The following is a 22,527-nucleotide window of genomic DNA, read 5'->3' on the forward strand; positions in this document are numbered from 1 at the left end:
GCTCCCTTACCTTGGGTACTGAGCACCCCAACCCCTCCCCCCAAAACTATACACCACTACCATAGCCCTGAGGGGTGAAGGGGGGCACCTACATGTGGGTACAGTGGGTTTCGGGTGGGTTTTGAAGGGCTCCCATTTTCCACCACAAGTGTAACAGGTGGGGGGGGGGGGGGGGGGCTGGGTCCGCCTGCCTGAAGTCCACTGCACCCACTAAAACTGCTCCAGGGACCCGAGTATAACATCTGAGGCTGGCAAAAAAATTTTTAAAGTTGTTTTTTTGAGGGTGGGAGGGGGTTAGTGACCACTGGGGAAGTCAGGGGAGGTGATCCCCGATTCCCTCCGGTGCTCATCTGGTCAGTTCGGGCGCTGTTTTGGGATTTGGACCTGAAAAAAAAGGGACCAAATAAAGTGGACCAAATTCTCGCCAGGGACACCCTACTTTTTTTCCATTATCGGCCGAGGGCGTCCATCTCTTAAGCACGCCCCGGCACGCCCCGCCTTCGCTACCCTTCCGACACGCCCCCGGGAACTTTGGCCGTCCCAGCGATGGAAAGCTGTTCGAGCCGGCCAAAATCGGCTTTCAATTATACCGATTTGGCTGGCTTCAGGAGATGGCCAGCCATCTCCCGATTTGTGTCAGAAGATGGCCGGCGATCTCTTTCGAAAATAAGCTGGATAGTTATTCAAATCACAATACACTTATCTTTCTTAAATATGCCTCGCTGAAAATGAGGGCAAAATTGTAAATGTCCAACCGCCTTCCCCTGAAACCGCCTGTCTCCGCGGGTTTCAAGTACTTTCTTCAGGGACTAGGGTTAAGGCCGTCCTCACTCTTTATTTGCGACACTGAAGTATTTTTTGGTATAGGTAGCAGTAGTCCTGGTTTCTATAGTAATCATGTATTCTGTTCAGCATCTGAGCGCAGAATTGGAGCTCGGCACACGCCATCGTGGTGCCTAAAACATGGTACCCACTTATACAATTGCCCCCATAGTGCAGATGGAAAAACACAAAAGTATGAAAAGTCTATTAGTTATAATTTTGGCTTTGCTGTTTTATTAATTTTTAACCCCTTGTTCTGAGCCAATTTCAATGGCACTAAGTATGTTGTACCTTTCACCTCCCTTCTTTCTTTTCCTTTAGTTCATTTAGAGTAATTTTTGCCTTTATACTTTTTTCAAGAAGCTATTATATACTTTTTCAAGACACTGACATAAAGCCTCTAAGCTGAATTGAAATCTTATCTTTTTACTTGCTTAATATCACTCATGTACTTATATTGCACATTTCATAATGAATTTATGAAATCATATTTATTTGAAAAGCAATATACTCTTAGTAACATACATACACATATTTTCATTTATGCAATTTTGATTTGCTGTACATTTATAAGTAAGATGATCCTATATATTAGATTTATAATTTTATTAGTTTTAAATCTACATGCTTTTTATATTTGCAATATCAATATTCATATTTTATACTAATATATTTCTTTTAGCAAATATATTTTTATTCTATATTCATGTTTGTATATACATTATTGTTGCAACAATAATTTATGTTTACACCAGTATGGTTTTCCATTATTATCAGTGTGTGTGTGTGTAAAACAATTTTCTCATTTCCTGATGCAGGCGTTTGCTGAAACATGGCTGCATTATGTATAACATATTCTATCAATAAAACCTATTTTACCTTACTGGTGTACCTTCCACTTCCAGTCTGTACCCATTTTCCTTGAATCTGCTCACCTTTAGTGCCATCTGTCCTTCCTCTTGTTGCTTCTCCCTTCCACAGAAAGGCCTCTGGAAGCTCACACTTTCTTTTCTCTATAAGTCCGTCACTTCTCTATTCCGTCTGTTTTTGTACAATTGATTGTGATACACCATTAAAAAGCTCTATTTTATGGCCATTCCACTCTATCTTGCCCATTTCCCTTGCTGCTCCTCGTTCATAAAATAATGCAGACATGTAATAATATCCAGTGGCACATGTTCCCAGGCTTCAATGAGCTCTGCCAATCCAAGGGGTTGGGTTTACATCCTTCACTGGTTCCAAGCCCATAATCAACTTACAGTTCTCCCTCACCCACAGCCATGCAAATCCTGCTATTCTGGGTCCTTGGGAATTTCTTGAATTCTAATGTTGTTCCTTCTGGACCTCTAATCATGAAAATTAGAGGTCCTGGAACAGTCCTTTAGTTTCATGATTACTTCTGGCTGCCAAGACTACAAATGGCTTCCGTCTGCAGCTCCTCTTGATCCGCTACTTTGGTGAGCAGAGCTACCGCATGCTTGAGATAGAATCCAATCTCCTTAGGCAATATCTCACTTTTTCTCTCCCTTCAACGAGCTGAATCCTTGCTGCATTCCCTTTAGCTGGCTTTTCATGTACTGCTTTTCTATCATTGCCCACTCTGTCAGGACTGCTTCAGTGTCCCCAATGCCCCACTCACATGGTGTTGAGGCCGCTCTCTGTTTGGCAGTTTTTCCAAGCCTTTTTTTACTATCCTCATTTCGCTTTTAAGGTACTATTTCCTGATAAAGAAGAGGCAGCACTTGGCTTTGCCAATCTTAGTTTGCAGCAATTCCAAGAGGCAGATGCTTATTTTCAGTTTTTAGACTTCTGCAGTTGGTGTCATGATTGTTGCAGTTGTCCAGGTCTTGCCACGTCCGAGTACCTCATTGGAGCTCCCCAACTAGGTGGCCACCTTCATCCGCCGACGTAAATCTTAGGAGTAGGAAGTGACACTTTGAAGTCACAGCATAAGCCATGACTTTATTTAAGCCTTATATATGCTCAGGTGTTAACTACAAACAGCCAAGAAGAATCAGTGGTTGCTTCACATAAGCTTACCTCTGTAAATTGCTGAGTGTTACTCTGTATTCCAGAAACGGACACATCAGACACTGCAGATCCTGGAATGCTTGCCTTCTTACCCATCATATAAACATCACAAAGGAAAGAAATATCGCTGAAAGAAGAAAAAGATGAGACTCAGTCACTCCTGATACACATTTTAATTTCATCACACTTGTAAATTAACTCTTAACAATGGAACATATTTACTGCCCTCCAACTAAATGCCTTGTCATTCTAGTACATTTTAGAATGGTATATGATCTTTCTCTGACCCAAATCTGCCTCTTAAAGGGGACCTGAAAATCAATTTTATTGTTTATTAATAAATTATTATGCTGCAGTAGAGTTTAATCAAACATGCTTGGGGCAGACAAACTGTTGGAATGTAATTGTATTTTACATGCATTGCCTGTCACCTATTATTTCTCTGTGATTACTCTGTGACCTCTGATGTGAATTACTTAGAGAGGTCACACAGCTATGCAACTTCCTGTGGGGGTCAGATGCAGCACATGCAGCACATGGAGCACATGGAGCTCATGATCTCTCCTAACCTGAGAGGATCTATGGTGGTGTGAGCATCCATTACCATCTAAGCACATGGAAGGAGCTGATAAGACAAATGTATAGTAATATGTATATATAAGCCTGTCTGATTATAATCTAACTACAAACTGTGAGTAAACAGATGTTTTGTTACTTCAACTTTAAAGTGACTCAGCAGTGAATTATTCTGGGGTGAATGAGAGAGAGATGAAGAAAGAAATTAACATTTCTAAAGCTGAAGCTATGTGTACTAAAATCTGCTAATTATTTACTACAAATAATCCAACAAAAGGGTTACGGGCCCAGGGCTCAGGAATTGAAAAAGAAGAGAAATATTACCAGGCAGAAAAAAAGGCCACATTTTTCTCTTAAGTTTTAAAGGAAAGATTCAGTCTGTCTCTCTCTCCCCCCACACAGCAGACAGAAGGCTAAGAAAATGGCTGAGGGAAGAAATTCACCATTGTTCTATTCTCTCAAGGTGCCTAAATTAACTGAGTTTAATTATCGGCAGTGGGAACTAAGATTCATATGTCTCCTTCGAGCAAAAAGATTAAATATATGCTTAGACCAAGACAGAACAGCTGAAATATGGCTGAATGGGACAGTGCAAACTATTATGTGAAGTGCATGCTTTTGGAAGCTCTCTCAGAGAAACAAGCCATATTAGTGGAGGGAAAAGATACACCAAAGGACATTTTATATAAACTGAGAACTATGTATGCAACTACATATGCAAAGCAGCAACCAATTTGGCTGGCAGAGTTAAATGAAACCAAATTAAGGGATAAAAGTAAATGTAATGATCACATTATGCATCTTATGTCTTCATTTCAAAAGCTAGAACTTTCTGGAATTCCCATGTGTGATGCATTGAAAAGAGCATTTCTTTTTACCTCACTATCAAAGAAGTTTGATGTTTTTAGGTCTGTAAATGAGGCCATTGAAGGGCAATCTTTTGAACAGACAACATCAAAACTAAGGCAGGAATGCATAATAAATGATTCTGAGGAGATGTGTTCTCAAAGCAAGTCAGAGAGAAATGAAACAAATTTCTTGGCAAAGAACAGAGGAAGGCGGAGCTATGGGAAAACTCCACCCAAGGGCAAGCTGATTTGCTACTCATGTGGAAAGGAGGGACATGTATCTAAATGGTGTAAGGAAACACAAAACACTCCCTCTAGCTCACCTAAGCCAATGGAACTAAAGAATTTTCAAACCAGGAAATGTATGAAGGACAAAGATAAACACAAGGGCTTTCTAATGGCAGAAAAATCTTTGACTATGGTAAATAATAATTCAAATGAAAGTACTTGGATTTTGGATTCGGGGAGCACATGCCATTTAACCAATTGTAAGGATTTCTTTCAGGAAATGTGTCCAGAGGAAGGTATTCTTAAAACTGCAAACGCAGGGACTGCTAAGATCCAAGCAAAAGGTATTGGATTCTTAAAATGCAAAGTGTCTAATGAAGTTAAAGAAAATTCCTGTAAGTGATGTCTTGTATATTCCCCAAGCAGTGTGTAATATGCTTAGTGTATCTACATTAGATAAGAAGGGATTTGTGATTCATTTTGAAAACAGTAAGTGCACAATCTCTAAAAATGATGAAGTGTATGCTGAAGCTTTTATGCATAATGATGTTTATAAACTGAGCATTTCAGGTGAAGCCTCACATATGGCGCAAGTAAGGAAGAATGATGGTAAATGTAGTCTGGAAATCTGGCACCGCCGCCTGGGACATCGTGATTCTAAGGTGATCCAGGATCTTTACAGTAAGCAACTGGCCACCGGCATTCAGATAAGTGCAGATGCTGGTAAAATGGAGAAATGCATAGACTGTGTTACTCAAAAAGGTGTAAGACCCTCATTTCCTGCATACACAGGAAATAGGAGTAATAAAGTGCTGGACTTAATACACAGTGACTTATGTGGACCGTTTAATATCCCATCATTGGGAAATAACAGATTTGTGCTAATATTCTTGGATGATTTCTCTAGATACTGTGTGGCCTATTTGCTGAAAGAAAAAAGTCAAGTCACAGACATGCTGAAGAAATACGTAGCCATGGTGAGCAATAAATTTGAAAGAAAACCAAAGGTTCTTCAGACCGACAATGGTGGTGAGTTCACTTCACAAAGCATGCGCACATTTCTAGAACAAGAAGGCATTCAGCATATCACAACAGTAGCTTATACACCAGAGCAAAATTCTGTTGCAGAGAGAAAATTTAGGTCAATTGTGGAAATGACCAGATGTATGCTGTCAGATAGCAATCTCCCTAAAAGACTATGGGGGGAAGCCATTCTCACAGCAGTGTACCTACAAAACAGAATGCCAACTAAAGGCGCTGAGCGCACACCACATGAGACATGGCATGGTAGGAAGCCAAACCTGTCACACATAAGAACATTTGGAAGTACAGCATATGCTCATATACCAAAGCAAAGAAGGCATAAGCTGGATTCCACAACAGAAAGGGGCATTTTAGTTGGCTATACTCCAGGACACAAAGGATATAGAATTTTGAATCTGAAAACTGGCATTGTTGGCATAAGACATGTTACATATTTTGATGAAAACAAAAGGGTTGATAAAGGCTGGATTATCCCAGATGAGCCTTATCATCCAGAATATGAAACTAGAACCATAATAGACATGCCAGTGTATATAAATGCCATACCAAGGCAGATGTCTGAAAGCAACTCATCTGTATCTAACGAGGAACAGGCAGAGGAAACAGACACAGAAAGGATCATTGAAGAAGACAGTACAGTTGGAGAAGGGGAATCAATTGGAGAAGAACTCTCAGATTTAGAGGATGCGGAAAGGTCAGACCAACCTGTTGTCAGACGCTCATCCAGGGAAAACAAAGGTGTTCCACCCCCAAGACTGTCTTACCTAACAAAGTCAGCAGAAGCTCAAGAGCCCTTAACATGGGATGAGATTGAGAAAATGCCAGCAGAAGAAGCTGCTGAATGGCATAAAGCTGCACAAGAAGAAATTGATGCATTGGATAAAAATAATACTTGGATTCTTACAAAATTACCTCCTGGCAAGAAAGCTATAGGATGCAAATGGGTATTCAAGTTAAAAAGGAATGCACAAGGAAAAGTGGAAAGGTATAAAGCCAGATTAGTGGCAAAGGGATATCTTCAAAAATATGGAGAAGATTTTGATGAAGTGTTTGCACCTGTAGTGAAACACACGACAATCAGAACACTTCTGAGCATTGCAGTCTCAAAAGGCATGCAAGTCAACCACATTGATGTGAAAACAGCGTTTCTTCATGAAGATATAACTGAAGACTTGTACATGGAACAACCAACAGGTTTCATAAATACAAAACAAAGACAGCTAGTGTGTAAATTAAACAAAGGTCTTTATGGATTAAAGCAAAGTGCAAAATGTTGGAATGAAAAATTGCATGAAATATTGACAAATTTAGGATTTAAGCAAGGTGAAGCAGATAAATGCTTGTACACTAGGTGCAGAAATGGACAATATGCATACATTTTAGCTTTTGTTGATGATCTGCTCATTGCAAGCAAAAGTGAGCAAGAGTACAAGGACATTGTAAAGTGTTTAAACCTCAATGTTGAGATAAAAGAACTTGGTAATGTGTCATACTATCTTGGTATAGAAATTGAGAAACAAAATGATGGTTCTTATCTTCTAAGCCAGAAGCAGAAAATAAATGAGCTTATTGAAAGTTTAGGTATGCAAGATGCCCAAGTTGTAAGCACTCCCATGATCACTGATTTTCTGAAGGATGAAACAGTAAGAGAACCTTTACCAGATAACATCCAATATAGATCAGCCATAGGTAAGCTTTTATACCTAACTACCACATACAGGGCTGATATAGCAAATGCAGTAGGAATTTTGAGCAGAAGGGTCAGCTCACCTACCAAATCAGATTGGACTGCAGTTAAAAGGATGGTAAGGTATTTAAAGGGTACCATTGATTGTAAATTAAAGATTTCAGCCAATAGTAATCCAAAACTAATATGTTACTGTGATTCAGATTGGGCAGGGGATCATTCTGATTATAAATCCACAAGTGGATATGTGTTTATGTATGGAAATGTACAAATTTCATGGGCCAGTCATAAACAAAGTATTGTGAGTTTGTCTTCTACAGAAGCTGAATATGTGGCTGTATCGGAAGCGTGCAGAGAACTGATGTGGATTGAAAAACTTTTGCTGGATTTCGGAATAGCTGAAAAGAGACCAATCCAGATAATGGAAGATAATCAGAGCTGCATCCGACTGTCACAGAATGACAAGGTTCAGTCACACACCAAGCACATCGCAACGAAATACCACAACGTGCGAGAGTTGGCAAAAGAAGGGGTCATCAGTCTACACTATTGTCACACCAGTGAGATGACAGCTGACATCATGACCAAACCGTTACCCAGAGAACATTTTGTGAATCTGCGTATAAAGCTTGGACTTTGTATGAATAAATAATTGCATGACAGTTATGCATGAGAAGGGGTTTGTTGGAATGTAATTGTATTTTACATGCATTGCCTGTCACCTATTATTTCTCTGTGATTACTCTGTGACCTCTGATGTGAATTACTTAGAGAGGTCACACAGCTATGCAACTTCCTGTGGGGGTCAGATGCAGCACATGCAGCACATGGAGCACATGGAGCTCATGATCTCTCCTAACCTGAGAGGATCTATGGTGGTGTGAGCATCCATTACCATCTAAGCACATGGAAGGAGCTGATAAGACAAATGTATAGTAATATGTATATATAAGCCTGTCTGATTATAATCTAACTACAAACTGTGAGTAAACAGATGTTTTGTTACTTCAACTTTAAAGTGACTCAGCAGTGAATTATTCTGGGGTGAATGAGAGAGAGATGAAGAAAGAAATTAACATTTCTAAAGCTGAAGCTATGTGTACTAAAATCTGCTAATTATTTACTACAAATAATCCAACACAAACAGCATGGGGGGGGGGGGGAGGAGAAGGAAATTACAGATATTTAACAGTGAAGGATTTAATATTAGCTCAGTAGCAAGAAACTTGAGAAGACCAAAACCAAAGAGAGGAGAACATAAGAAAATAGGCAGAGAATGCCAATATGGATTAATCAGGCTCCCAAGAATAAAGGGGTAACCTGCATAGAGCAATCATATTTGTAACCTTAACTTTCATAAGTATTTATTTATCACCTCTCTGAAGAAATTCATCCAAGATGGTGTACAGCAAGAATAATCTGGAAAGTGGTAACCACTGTAACACAGGATAGAAAACCCTAGACAAGGGACCCCCTTGTTTTGAACTCTTCATCAGGAGGAATCAACCCAACAAGACCTACCACGATAATTCATCGACCCTAGAAGTGACATCAGCAGAAGAGTCTGGCTGCATGTAAGAACTGGGCCTTTACTATGGAGTATGGCCACAGACACATGACCAAAGGAGTATTACCAAAGGAGCACTGCTTACCCCTTTGGAATCCAAGAAGAGCTCACACAGGTGTCAGTTCTATGCTATGCTATGGATGACTTATATTTCACAATATCTTATTTTGGATTCACTGCGGATTACAATCAAGGAAAAGAAGCACCTTAGTCAAGTGGAATTACATTACATAAAAAAGCAGTAAAACATAGACAGAAAAAAAAATCATACCTAAATTAATCAATACCAACAGCAGAAAACATATGAGCTTTCAGGCATTTCCTAAATAAGAGATAAGAAAGTCGATCTTACAAAATTTGGCAGCCCATTTCAAATCTTAGTGGCTAAGAAATGGAAAAAGAGGTGGCGGAATAGCCATAATTTACAAGGTAAAATTATGTATAATCATACCTGATAATTTTCTTTCCATTAATCATAGCTGATCAATCCATAGACTGGTGGGTTGTGTCCATCTACCAGCAGGTGGAGATAGAGAGCAAACTTTTGCCTCCCTATATGTGGTCATGTGCTGCCGGAAACTCCTCAGTATGTCGATATCAAAGCTCCATCCGCAGGACTCAGCACTTAGAGAATTACACCCACGAAGGGACACTCTGCCCAGCTCACCACCGCCGAAACGGGGGAGGGGAATTAACCCAGCTCATCCCCACACAAGTGGGGGAGGGGAATCCGTCCAGCTCATCCCCGCGGAGCGGGGGAGGGACACCACACCCGCCGATGCGGGGGGATCTGGCTTATCCTGCAACCGCAACCGCGGGAGGAGCTGACTGACCCTAACACCGCCGAAGCGGGAAGGGTACAAAGCTGCCCTACAGCTGCACGAAGCGGGAGGGAGTGCCGGCAGAATTTTAAGTCTCAATCCAGCCCCGTAAAACGGAGGGGAGAGGAATGCAGCAGCTCACTGTAACACAAACTCGTCTTAACTCTTGAAGAATCCAAGTGAAAAAACTTGAACACGAAGTCTTTCTGAAGTAACTGAAGACTAAACTTGAACCTGAAATGCAACCAGAATAAAAACAGTACAGATATCTGGGAGGGGCTATGGATTGATCAGCTATGATTAATGGAAAGAAAATTATCAGGTATGATTATACATAATTTTACCTTCCATATCATCAAGCTGATCAATCCATAGACTGGTGGGATGTACCGAAGCAGTACTCACCCAGGGCGGGACATTGAAATCCCTGACCTCAACACTGAAGCTCCAAACCGGGCCTCCGCCCGTGCAGCCACAGTCAAACGGTAATGCTTGGAGAATGTATGAGCCGAAGCCCAAGTTGCCGCCTTGCATATCTCTTCCAAGGAGACGGATCCGGCCTCTGCCATCGAGGCCGCCTGAGCTCTTGTGGAGTGAGCCTTCAGCTGGATAGGCGGCACCTTCCCCGCGGCCACATAAGCCGCTGCAATGGCTTCCTTGACCCATCTTGCCACTGTAGGCTTAGCAGCCTGCAGACCCTTAAGAGGACCTGCACACAGGACAAACAGATGATCTGACTTCCGGAAATCATTGGTCACTTCCAAGTATCTGATGATGACTCGTCTCACATCCAGATATTTAAGAGCAGAGTACTCCTCTGGGTAGTCCTCCCTACGAAAGGAAGGGAGACAGAGCTGCTGATTCACATGGAATCGAGAAACAATCTTGGGCAGGAAGGAAGGCACTGTGCGAATAGTCACTCCTGCCTCAGTGAACTGCAGAAAAGGCTCTCGACAAGAGAGCGCCTGGAGCTCGGAAACTCTTCTGGCTGAAGTGATAGCCACCAAAAAGACTGCTTTCAACGTCAGGTCTTTCAGAGATGCCCTCGACAAGGGTTCAAAAGGCGGCTTCTGCAATGCTCTTAGCACCAGGTTGAGATTCCACGCAGGCACCACTGAGTGCAGAGGAGGGCGCAGGTGATTAACTCCCTTGAGAAAGCGCACCACATCTGGCTGCGAAGCCAGGGAAACACCCTTCAGGCGGCCCCTGAAGCAAGCCAGAGCCGCTACCTGGACTTTAAGGGAACTGAGCGACAGGCCTTTCTCTAGACCTTCTTGCAGGAACGCCAACACTGAAGAAATTGGAGCAGTGAAGGGAGAAAGTGAGCCTGCTTCACACCACGCTGCAAAGATACGCCAAACCCTGGCGTAAGCAGTAGAAGTAGAGCGCTTCCTCGCTCTCAGCATAGTGGCGATGACCTTGTCTGAGAAGCCCTTCTTCCTCAGACGCTGCCGCTCAATAGCCAGGCCGTAAGACCAAAGGGGGAGGGATCCTCCATCACCACGGGACCCTGATGCAACAGGCCCTGCTCCACTGGCAGTCGCAGAGGATCGTCGACTGAGAGCCTGATCAAGTCCGCATACCAGGGACGTCTGGGCCAATCCGGACCCACCAGGATTACCCTGCCGGGATGCTTTGCCACCCGGTCTAGCACCCTGCCCAACATGGGCCAGGGCGGGAACACATAGAGAAGCTCTTGTGTCGGCCACTGTTGGAGAAGAGCATCTACTCCCAGGGATCGAGGGTCCCGTCCTCTGCTGAAGAAGCGCGGCACTTGGCAATTGGCCGATGACGCCATCAGATCTAGGCTCGGCTGGCCCCAGCGCTTCGTGATGTCCAAGAACGCCTGAGCAGATAGCTGCCACTCTCCGGGCTCCAAGGTATGGCGACTGAGAAAGTCCGCCTTGACATTCATGACTCCGGCAATGTGGGCCGCTGAAAGCTGCTCCAGGTTCGCTTCCGCCCACTGGCATAGATTCATAGCCTCCTTGGCTAGAGGGGCGCTCTTGGTACCTCCCTGGCGGTTGACATAGGCCACAGCCGTGGCATTGTCCGACAGAACCCGTACCGGTTTCAACGCCAGTACCGGGATGAACTCCAAAGGCGCCAACCGAATGGCTCTGAGTTCCAGGAGGTTGATAGACCACTTTGCCTCTGCAGGAGACCAGAGTCCCTGCGCTGTCCTTCCCAAACAGTGGGCTCCCCAGCCCGACAAGGAAGCGTCCGTCGTGACGACAATCCACTCTGGGGTCACCAGAGGCATTCCTGCAGACAACTTGTCCATCTGCGTCCACCAGCTCAGCGCCTTGCGCACTGCTGGGCCCAAGGGAAGGCGCACAGCATAATCCTCCGACACCGGAGTCCAGCGCTGCAGCAGAGAGTGTTGAAGTGGTCTCATATGAGCCCTGGCCCAGGGCACTACTTCCATCGTGGCCGTCATAGAGCCCAACAGCTGCACATAGTCCCAAGCCCGAAGAGGAGAGGCTACTAGGAACTGGTTCACCTGAGCCTGAAGCTTGACAATCCGATTGTCTGGCAGGAACACTCTGCCCACTTGGGTGTCGAATCGAACTCCCAGATACTCCAGGGACTGAGTGGGGCGCAGCTGGCTTTTCTCCCAGTTGATGATCCATCCCAGGGAGCTCAAAAGAGCAACCACCCGGTTCACAGCTTTGCCGCACTCTGCATAAGAGGGGGCTCGGATCAACCAGTCGTCCAGATAAGGATGGACTTGTACTCCTTCCTTCCTCAGGAAGGCCGCGATGACACCATTACTTTGGAGAAGGTCCGCGGAGCAGTAGCCAACCCGAACGGGAGGGCTCTGAACTGGAAGTGTCGGCCCAGTACTGCAAAACGCAGGAAGCGTTGATGAGGAGGCCAGATGGGAATATGCAAGTACGCTTCCTTGATGTCCAAGGATGCCAGGTACTCCCCTGCCTTCACTGCCGCTATAACAGAGCGGAGAGTCTCCATGCGAAAGTGCCGAACTTTCAAGGCCCGATTGACCCCCTTGAGGTCGAGGATAGGCCGGACACTACTACTACTATTACTACTATTTAGCATTTCTATAGCGCTACAAGGCATACGCAGCGCTGTACAAACATAGAAGAAAGACAGTCCCTGCTCAAAGAGCTTACAATCTAATAGATAAAAAATAAATAAAGTAAGCAAATCAATTAATGTGAACGGGAAGGAAGAGAGGAGGGTAGGTGGAGGCGAGTGGTTACAAGTGGTTACGAGTCAAAAGCAATGTTAAAGAGGTGGGTTTTCAGTCTAGATTTAAAGGTGGCCAAGGATGGGGCAAGACGTAGGGGCTCAGGAAGTTTATTCCAGGCGTAGGGTGCAGCGAGACAGAAGGCGCGAAGTCTGGAGTTGGCAGTACTGGAGAAGGGAACAGATAAGAAGGATTTATCCATGGAGCGGAGTGCACGGGAAGGGGTGTAGGGAAGGACGAGTGTGGAGAGATACTGGGGAGCAGCAGAGTGAGTACATTTATAGGTTAGTAGAAGAAGTTTGAACAGGATGCGAAAACGGATAGGGAGCCAGTGAAGGGTCTTGAGGAGAGGGGTAGTATGAGTAAAGCGACCCTGGCGGAAGATGAGACGGGCAGCAGAGTTTTGAACCGACTGGAGAGGGGAGAGGTGACTAAGTGGGAGGCCAGCAAGAAGCAGATTGCAGTAGTCTAAACGAGAGGTGACAAGGGTGTGGATGAGGGTTTTGGTAGAGTGCTCGGAAAGAAAGGGGCGGATTTTACGGATGTTGTAAAGAAAGAAACGACAGGTCTTGGCGGTCTGCTGGATATGAGCAGAGAAGGAGAGAGAAGAGTCAAAGATGACCCCAAGGTTTCGAGCTGAGGAGACAGGGAGAATGAGAGAGCCATCAACAGAAATAGAAAACGGGGGGAGCGGGGAGGTGGGTTTGGGGGGGAAAATGAGAAGCTCGGTTTTGGTCATATTTAATTTCAGGTGGCGTTGAGACATCCAGGCAGCAATGTCAGACAAGCACGCTGAAACTTTGGTTTGGATGCAAGGTGAGATATCAGGGGTAGAAAGGTAGATTTGGGAGTCATCAGCATAGAGGTGGTAGGAAAAGCCATGGGATGAGATTAATGAACCAAGGGAAGAAGTGTAGATAGAAAAGAGGAGGGGACCAAGAACAGAACCCTGGGGTACGCCGACAGGCAGAGGGATAGAAGTAGAAGAGGATCCACCAGAGTGAACACTAAAGGTGCGGAGGGAGAGGTAGGAAGAGAACCAGGAAAGGACAGAGCCCTGGAATCCAAGTGAGGACAGGGTATCGAGAAGTATGCTGTGATCGACAGTGTCAAAAGCAGCGGAAAGATCAAGAAGAATGAGGATGGAATATTGACCTCTGGATTTAGCCAGTAATAGGTCATTGGAGACTTTAGTAAGCGCAGTTTCGGTTGAGTGGAGAGGGCGAAAACCAGATTGTAATGGGTCAAGAATAGCATGTGAGGAGAGAAAATCAAGGCAGCGGCGGTGAACAGCACGCTCAAGTAATTTGGAGAGAAAAGGAAGGAGGGAGATGGGTCGGTAATTAGAGGGACAAGTAGGGTCAAGTGAAGGCTTCTTAAGGAGAGGTGTGACCACAGCATGTTTAAAGGCAGCAGGGACAGTCGCAGTGGAAAGTGAGAGGTTGAGAATGTGACAGATAAAAGGAATAAGAGTAGGAGAGATGGCATTAAGAAGGTGGGTGGGAATGGGATCAGAGGAACAGGTGGTACATTTTGAGGAAGAAAGGAGAAGTGTAGTTTCCTCAATAGTAACTTCAGGAAAGGAGGAAAGGGAATGAGGGGAAGGAGAGAGAGGGGAACGGACTAGTGGAGGGAGAGCTGGTGAGGTAGAGAAAGCAAGGTTTATCTTTTGAACCTTGTTGTGAAAGAACCTCCTTTCTTTGGTACCACAAAGTAAATGGAGTAACGTCCCTTGCCAAGCTGATTTTCTGGCACCGGAACGACCGCCCCCAGGCGGATGAGATTGTCCAAGGTCTGCTGCACTGCCACAGCTTTGACCGGAGACTTGCAGGGAGAGAGTACAAACCCGTCTCTTAAGGGTCGGCAGAACTCTAGCTTGTAGCCGTCTCTGATGACTTCCAGCACCCAAGCGTCTGAAGTTATTGTGGTCCACTCGCCCAGAAACGAGGACAGCCGTCCTCCAATCTGCACTGGGGCGTGGACCAAGACCCCGTCATTGGGTACGAGACCCTGGGGGAGGACCGGAGGGAGCACCTCCGGGACGGCGGTCTCTGCGAAAGGAACGCTGCTTGGGGGAGAAGGTCCTCTTAAAGGAAGAGGAGGCAGAAGAGCCCGACCTGCCCGGGCGGTACCGACGGGCTTCCTGAAACCGTCCTCTGGAGGTACCGGGGCGAGCACTAGCTCGAGCCCTGACCTCTGGTAACTTCTTGCCCTTAGACGTGCCGAGATCGGTCACGATTTTGTCCAGCTCGACCCCAAAGAGCAGCTTGCCTTTAAAAGGCAATCTAGCCAGGCGGGATTTAGAGGCGTGGTCAGCAGACCAATGCTTCAGCCAAAGCCACCGCCGAGCAGAGATTGTCTGAGCCATGCCTTTAGCTGAGGCTCTCAAGACATCATACAGCAAGTCTGCCAAATAGGCCAAGCCCGATTCCAGGGCCGGCCAATCATCCCTCAAGGAAGAATCCGAGGGGGAAGCCCGCCGCACCATAGTCAGGCACGCCCTGGCCACATAGGAACCGCAAACTGAGGCCTGCAAATTTAAAGCAGTAGCCTCGTAGGACGACCTTAAGGCCGCCTCCAATCTTCTGTCTTGGGCGTCCTTTAGGGCCGTGCCACCTTCCACCGGCAACGCCGTTTTCTTAGTCACCGCAGTGATTAAAGAATCCACGGTAGGCCACAGATAGGCCTCACGTTCACTCACAGCCAAAGGATAGAGGCGGGACATAGCCCTAGCCACTTTAAGGCTCGCTTCTGGGACATCCCATTGAGCCGAAATTAAGGTGTGCATAGCATCATGCACGTGGAAGGTTCTAGGCGGGCGCTTCGTCCCCAGCATAATGGCAGAGCCAACAGGGGCTGAGGGAGAGACGTCCTCCGGAGAGGAAATCTTCAAAGTGTCCATGGCCTGTAGCAACAGGTTGGGCAAATCCTCTGGGCTAAAAAGCCGCGCTGCAGAGGGGTCATCCGCTCCAACCGAGCGGGGATCCGTCTCCTCCAAGGAATCCGCAAAGGACCGTTGGGAGACCTCAGACACGCTGCCCTCATCTACATCGGAGGAGACAAATTCCTCCAAGGCCTGGGAATCAACCCGAGGGCGTTTACCTCTGGGAACCTCAACCTCTTTACCAGACGAGGGAGCAGGGGCAGCGTTGTGCATGAGGAAGGCCTGATGCAGCAGCAAAACAAACTCGGGGGAGAAACCCCCCAGACTGTGCACTTCCGCAGCCTGGGCAACAGCCCTAGACGCACCCTCAACCGGCGCTCGCAAGAGCGGGGGAGAGACATGCTGCGCATCCAAGATGGCGTCCGGCGCGACACTCCGCGAAGGAGCCGCGCGGGAAGAACGGCTCTTAACTTTAGCCGCTTTTGTGCCGTCGCCCAAATTAAGGGCGTTCATGGCATTAATGTCTCCAACCTCAAGGGCGGCCCAAGAAGAAGCCGTCCGAGCCGCGTGGCCGGCCAAGATGGCGGAGGCGAGGAGCGGGGGATGGGCGTTTATGGCGGGAAAAACCGCCACGCCGGAGGAAGGACCGGGACATACATCGGTCAGGGAACTGTCACCCAACAAGGGCGAATCAGGCTTGAAGACCCCCGCATCCCCTCTAGAAGCGCTCCAGCGATCCGGGGAGCGACCCTTTGCGCCCTCGCCCTCCGACGCCATATGCCACGAGGAGAAGAATCGGGGAACCCCCTGCCCGCTATAAAAAGGTAAAAATTACCTGCTGTCCGCTCCGAGCTGTAACGACCTGGTGTCCCAGTGAGTAGCTGCAATAGACGCTTAAATAAACGTCGAAATAAACGCCTTTAAGGACATTCAAAATTTTTTTTTTTTTTTTTTTTTTTTTAACGGAGCCAGCGGGAGGGGGGAGAAAAGGAGGGACCTGGCACCACCAGGTTTGCACTTGCTCAAAAGAGCCCTCAACCCCAGGCACTCAACAAAACCTAAAAATTAGGCTTGGAGGCCTAGCCAGAGCTGCTGCTGTGTGTGACCACCACCTGCTGAGATAGAGAACATACTGGGGAGTTTCCAGCAGCACATGACCACATATAGGGAGGCAAAAGTTTGCTCTCTATCTCCACCTGCTGGTAGATGGACACAACCCACCAGTCTATGGATTGATCAGCTTGATGATATGGAAATCTGAGTTCACCATCACAACCACTGGCGAATCCACCTCACCACAACTCGAAATCGCCTCGACAAGAATCACCCACCCGAACCTACAAGGACAACTCAACGCAATCCTATTCTACAGACCACCAGGAAAATGGAAAGACTCCCAAACGCAACTCATGGACTTCATCTCGAACACATGTGTCTCTGCCTCAAACATCCTCATAATAGGAGATATCAACCTACACCTCGAAGACGACACCTCAACAAGCACACAAGAATGCAAAGAATTCTTAAAACTCTGGGATTTACACGCACCTAATACTCAACCAACACACGAAAAAGGACACACACTTGACATAATTACATACAAATTCGACCCAGACTCAACTCTCCTACTTACAGACACAAGGTGGACACACACACCATGGACAGACCACCATAAAGCATATGTCTCTATCCACTGGCGAAAAATACACAAAAACGCAGTCAACAAACACGAACGAACAACATACACCACGAAAGGAAAAATAGACCCCACAACATTCTGGCAACAAGTCTACCAAAATGAATGGTCAACAAACACAGACACCATTCAATTCCTCCAAGAATGGGATGACATATGTAAAACAACATTAGACACAATTGCCCCAATCCAAACCAGAACATCACACAGGAAAAAATCAAATCCATGGTTCACCGAAGAGCTGAAAGAACTCAAAACACAAGTCAGAAAACTAGAACGCGCATGGAACAAAAAGAAAGATGAACACACACTAAATGCCTGGAAATCACTTCGGAGGAAATACAAATATACCATAAAACAGACCAAAAGACTACACTACAAAACAATGATTGGACCTAACTACAAAGACACACACAAACTCTTCTACCTTGTAAATAAACTGCTGGACACCACACCAGTTACAAACAACAGCAAAGATACTCCAGGGGTCGACGACCTTGCGAAATACTTCAAGGAAAAAATCATACAATTACGACTTAAAATACCCACCAGCCCCACCGAATATGCCACACTCCTAAACTGTCTAGACCCAGAAGACGGAATATATCCAGCAGACAGAACCTGGACCGAATTTGAATCACTGTCAGAGAACCTCATCTCCAAAACGCTCAGAAGATTCGCCAAATCCCACTGCAAACTAGATATCTGCCCAAACAACCTCATGAAATCAGCTCCTTAACAATTCATAATAGACCTAACGAACCACGTGAACTTCATGCTGCAAAATGGACTTTTCCCAAAGGATAAAGGAAAAATTCTACTCACCCCAATACCCAAAGACACAAAGAAAAACGCAAGCGAAATAACTAACTACAGACCAGTTGCATCCATACCATTAATAACCAAAATAACCGAAGGGATAGTAACCAAACAACTCACAAACTATCTCAACAAGTTCTCAATACTGCATGATGCCCAATCAGGATTCCGGTCAAACCACAGCACAGAAACAGTACTAATTACCCTAATGACCAAATTTAAGCAAATGATTGCAACCGGCTCCAACATACTCCTCTTACAATTTGACATGTCAAGTGCCTTTGATATGGTTGATCACGGAATCCTACTACACATACTTGATTATTTTGGCATCGGAGGCAATGTCCTAAACTGGTTCAAGGGGTTCCTAACCCAGCGCTCATATCAGGTCACATCAAACTCAACTACGTCTGCTGCATGGACACCTGAATGTGGAGTACCGCAGGGATCCTCCCTCTCACCAACCATTTTCAACCTAATGATGATTCCCTTGGCAAAACTTCTATCGAATCATAACCTTAACCCATACATATATGCCGATGATGTAACAATATATATTCCATTCAAACAAGACATTAATGAAATCTCCAACGAAATCAACCAAAGTCTACACATCATGAACACCTGGGCAGATGCATTCCGATTGAAACTGAATGCAGAAAAAACTCAATGCCTCATACTTACCTCCCAATACAACACGAATAAATTCACTGCTATTAACACACCTAAACTAAATCTACCAATCTCAGAAACTTTAAAAATCCTTGGAGTCACTATTGACCGCCACCTAACACTTGAGACTCATGCGAACAACACAACCAAAAAGATGTTCTACTCCATATGGAAACTGAAAAGACTAAGACCATTCTTCCCAAGATCTGTCTTCCGCAGCCTAGTGCAATCACTCGTACTCAGCCACCTGGACTACTGCAATTCACTATACGCAGGCTGCAAAGAGCAAATACTGAGGAAACTTCAGACTGCCCAGAACACAGCAGCCAGACTCATCTTCGGAAAGCCAAAATACGAAAGTGCAAAACCTTTACTTGAGAAACTACACTGGCTCCCACTCAAGGAACGCATCACCTTTAAAGTATGCACCTTGGTTCACAAAATCATTCACGGTGAAGCCCCTGCATACATGTCTGACTTAATAGACCTACCACCCAGAAACGCTAAAAGATCATCCCGAACTTTCCTCAATCTCCACTTCCCGAAGTGCAAAGATATAAAATACAAAGTACTGCATGCATCAACCTTCCCTTATATGAGCACGCACTACTGGAATACACTACCACGCAACCTGAAAATGACCTACGAACTAACCGACTTCCACAAACTACTGAAGACTCATCTCTTCGAAAAAATCTATTGCAAGGATCAGAACACATGAATTCCATACACACTAATAAAAATGCATCAATACACTCTCTTCTGAATTCTCTTCCCCGTACTTTCACCACACCTAAAACTCTACCCTCAGATAAAATTGCTATACCCTAATGCTCTCTTGCTATTGTTCTATCGCCCTATCATTTCCCCATCGATACACTGCATTGTTCTATCCACAAATGATATTTTGTCCATTGATACATTCCACTGTTCTACTTCCAAAATTACATTCTATTGCCCTATCATTTCCCCATTGATACATTCCACTGTTCTATTTCCCCAAATGATATTTTGATTTTCACTTTGCCGTCACATAACTCCTCACTATGTAACCATAACAGTACTGTAACAAATTGTATTTCCATCATTAACAATGTATTGTAAGCCACACTGAGCCCGCAAAGAGGTGGGAAAATGTGGGATACAAATGCAATAAAATACATAAATAAAAATAATTGTTTGAAAGAAGAATCCAAATATATTTTTAGCTTAACCCCTCTGCAGATTGGAAATGACATAGTGAAAGCTTGAGCCAATCAAAAGGACTTGCTAGATCTTAATGAGAACCAATGATTTGTTATGTCAACCACATTTTGGCCAGCAAGGAATTTAAAAACAAAACATGCAATCTTAACATATATGAGAAGAAACTGGAAGTCAATGGAGATTTCTAAGCAATGGAGATACTCTCTCAAATCTGTTCTTTCAAAAAATATTAACCTTGCGGCTGTGTTTTGGAGCAGCTGCAATCACTTCAACAGCTTTCCAGCAATACCTCTGTATAAAGAATTGCAATAGTCCAGGTATGGCAACAAAACTAATTGGGCAATGCTTCTAATGCTTTGAACACTGAGAACAGAATGAATTGATCTAAACTGTCAAAGCTGAAAATTAAACTTTCAACAAGGGAATTGACTTGATTTCCAAAGTAAATTCAGAATCTAATATTACACCCAAGATTTTAGATTTGTTTTCAATCTCTAAAACCTTCCAGTAGCAAGCTTCAAAAATTTTGGGGTTAAAGAATCAAAGTCCCCAAACCAGAACACCTTGGTCTTCTGTCTATTAAGTTTGAGAACATTTTCAAAAGTGTCCAATACTGGACCAAGAAGAAATATGTCATCAGCACATGACATAATTAATATACCTAAAGAAGTTAACAGATCACCTAGCAGTCTCATATTCACATTTGATAGAAGGGGAAGAGCAGTGACCCCTGAGGAATACCATAGCCTGGCTGCCAAGATGCTGAGACACACCCATTCTTCGAATAGAGAATCTGCTTCTTAATAGGTAAATGAAAGGAGAAGAATAGGTTTAAGGAACAGAAGCTCCTCAAGCCTATGTGACACTGCCACAGGACAACCCTGTAGGAAGGTGATATCAAGGTTGACAACAGATTTATAGATAACCTAGAGAACGTCATCAGCATAGATAAAGACACTAACATCAAAATCTTGAATGATTACTGCTAATGGAACAAGAAAAATATAAAAAAGAACTGGGGACAGTCTGTTATCGAGATGGACATGGGGGAAGCCACTGCTTGCCCTGGGACTGGTAGAAAGGAATAGTGCTACTAATTGGGTTTCTGTCAGGTACGTGTGACCTGGATTGGCCACTGCTGGAAGCAGGATATTTGGCTAGATGGACCATTGGTCTGACCCAGTATGGCTATTCTTATGTTAATTCTCCTTCCTGGTCAGCCCTCCAGACCAGTCTAGATGTTGACACTCGGGAAGCACCAAAGCATTAAGAATCATGGTTGGGATCCCTGGAGCCCAGAAGTCAATACTCCTGCGCCAAATGTCGCATCCAGCTTCGCTTGTACATCTGACAGTGTTTTGTGAAGGCATGCAAGGAAGATCACACTGCCGCTCTACAGATATCCTGCAGTTGACTCAGACCACTTTCAGCCCACAAGGTCGCCATGCCCCATGTGGAATGCACCTTAAGAGTTTGAGGAACTGGCTGCCCTTTAAGATGATTGGCTTAAGGAAGTCTTCGTGTCAGCCTATGAGCTATAGTTGCTTTAGAAACTGCAGCTGCCTTGTCCTAACCCCCGAACAAGACAAACAAATGATCAGAATGTTGAAACTCTTCAGTTTTCTAAAGGTAAGTTATCAAAATCATCCGACACTGAGATGCACCAGCTGCTACTTAGAGGAGCAGCTGCAAAGATCAAAAATTTACATCAGGCATGAATGCTGTTCAAAAATACCATCCTAGAAGCCTAGAACAGACATACTCCATGTATTAAAAAAGGAGGAAGGAAGGACAAACAGTTGGCCTGGTCAAAAAGTGAGGTGAAGCAAGTTATTAGAGCTAAAAGAAAATCCTTCAGAAAAAGGAAGAAGGATCCGACTGAAAGTAATAGGAAACAATATAAGGAATGGCAAGTCAAATGCAAGTGCTGACAAGGAAGGCAAAGAGAGACATTGAAAAGAAGACTGCGTTAGAGGCAAAAACGCAGAGTAATAACTTTTTTTTAAGGTATAATAGAAGCAAGAAACTGGCAAAAGAATCAGTTGGACTGCTAGGTGACCGAGAGATAAAAGGGGCAATCAGAGAAGACACGGTCATAGTGGAGAAATTAAATGTATTCTTTGCTTCAGTATTCACCAAGAAAGATATGGGAGAGATACAAGTAACAGAAATGGTATTCAATCCTGATGAGTCAGAGAAACTAAAACAAATCTCTGTGAACATGGAAAATGTAAAGGAGCAATTTGGCAAATTAAAGAGTAGCAAATCACCTGGACCGGATAGCATACATCCCAGAGTACTGATAGAATTGAAAAAAGAACTTGCAGAGCTAGTCTTAGTAATATGTAATTTATCTTTAAAATCAAGCATGATACCGGAAGATTGGAAGGTGACCAATGTAATGCCGATTTT

General features: G+C 44.7%; 1 protein-coding gene across 2 annotated transcripts in view; it reads right to left on the bottom strand.

Annotated features, from left to right (window-relative positions):
• Window positions 1-22,527, bottom strand: part of AXDND1 (axonemal dynein light chain domain containing 1) — a 134,163-nt gene that overhangs the window by 100,397 nt on the left and 11,239 nt on the right. For both annotated transcript variants that reach the window (XM_030206601.1, XM_030206602.1), the window contains one exon: window positions 2,863-2,980. In XM_030206601.1, coding sequence (XP_030062461.1) covers window positions 2,863-2,980 — 118 coding nt within the window. The remainder of the gene's footprint in view (window positions 1-2,862; window positions 2,981-22,527) is intronic.

This window comes from Microcaecilia unicolor, chromosome 6 (assembly GCF_901765095.1).
Source record: "Microcaecilia unicolor chromosome 6, aMicUni1.1, whole genome shotgun sequence".
Lineage (NCBI taxonomy): Eukaryota > Metazoa > Chordata > Amphibia > Gymnophiona > Siphonopidae > Microcaecilia > Microcaecilia unicolor.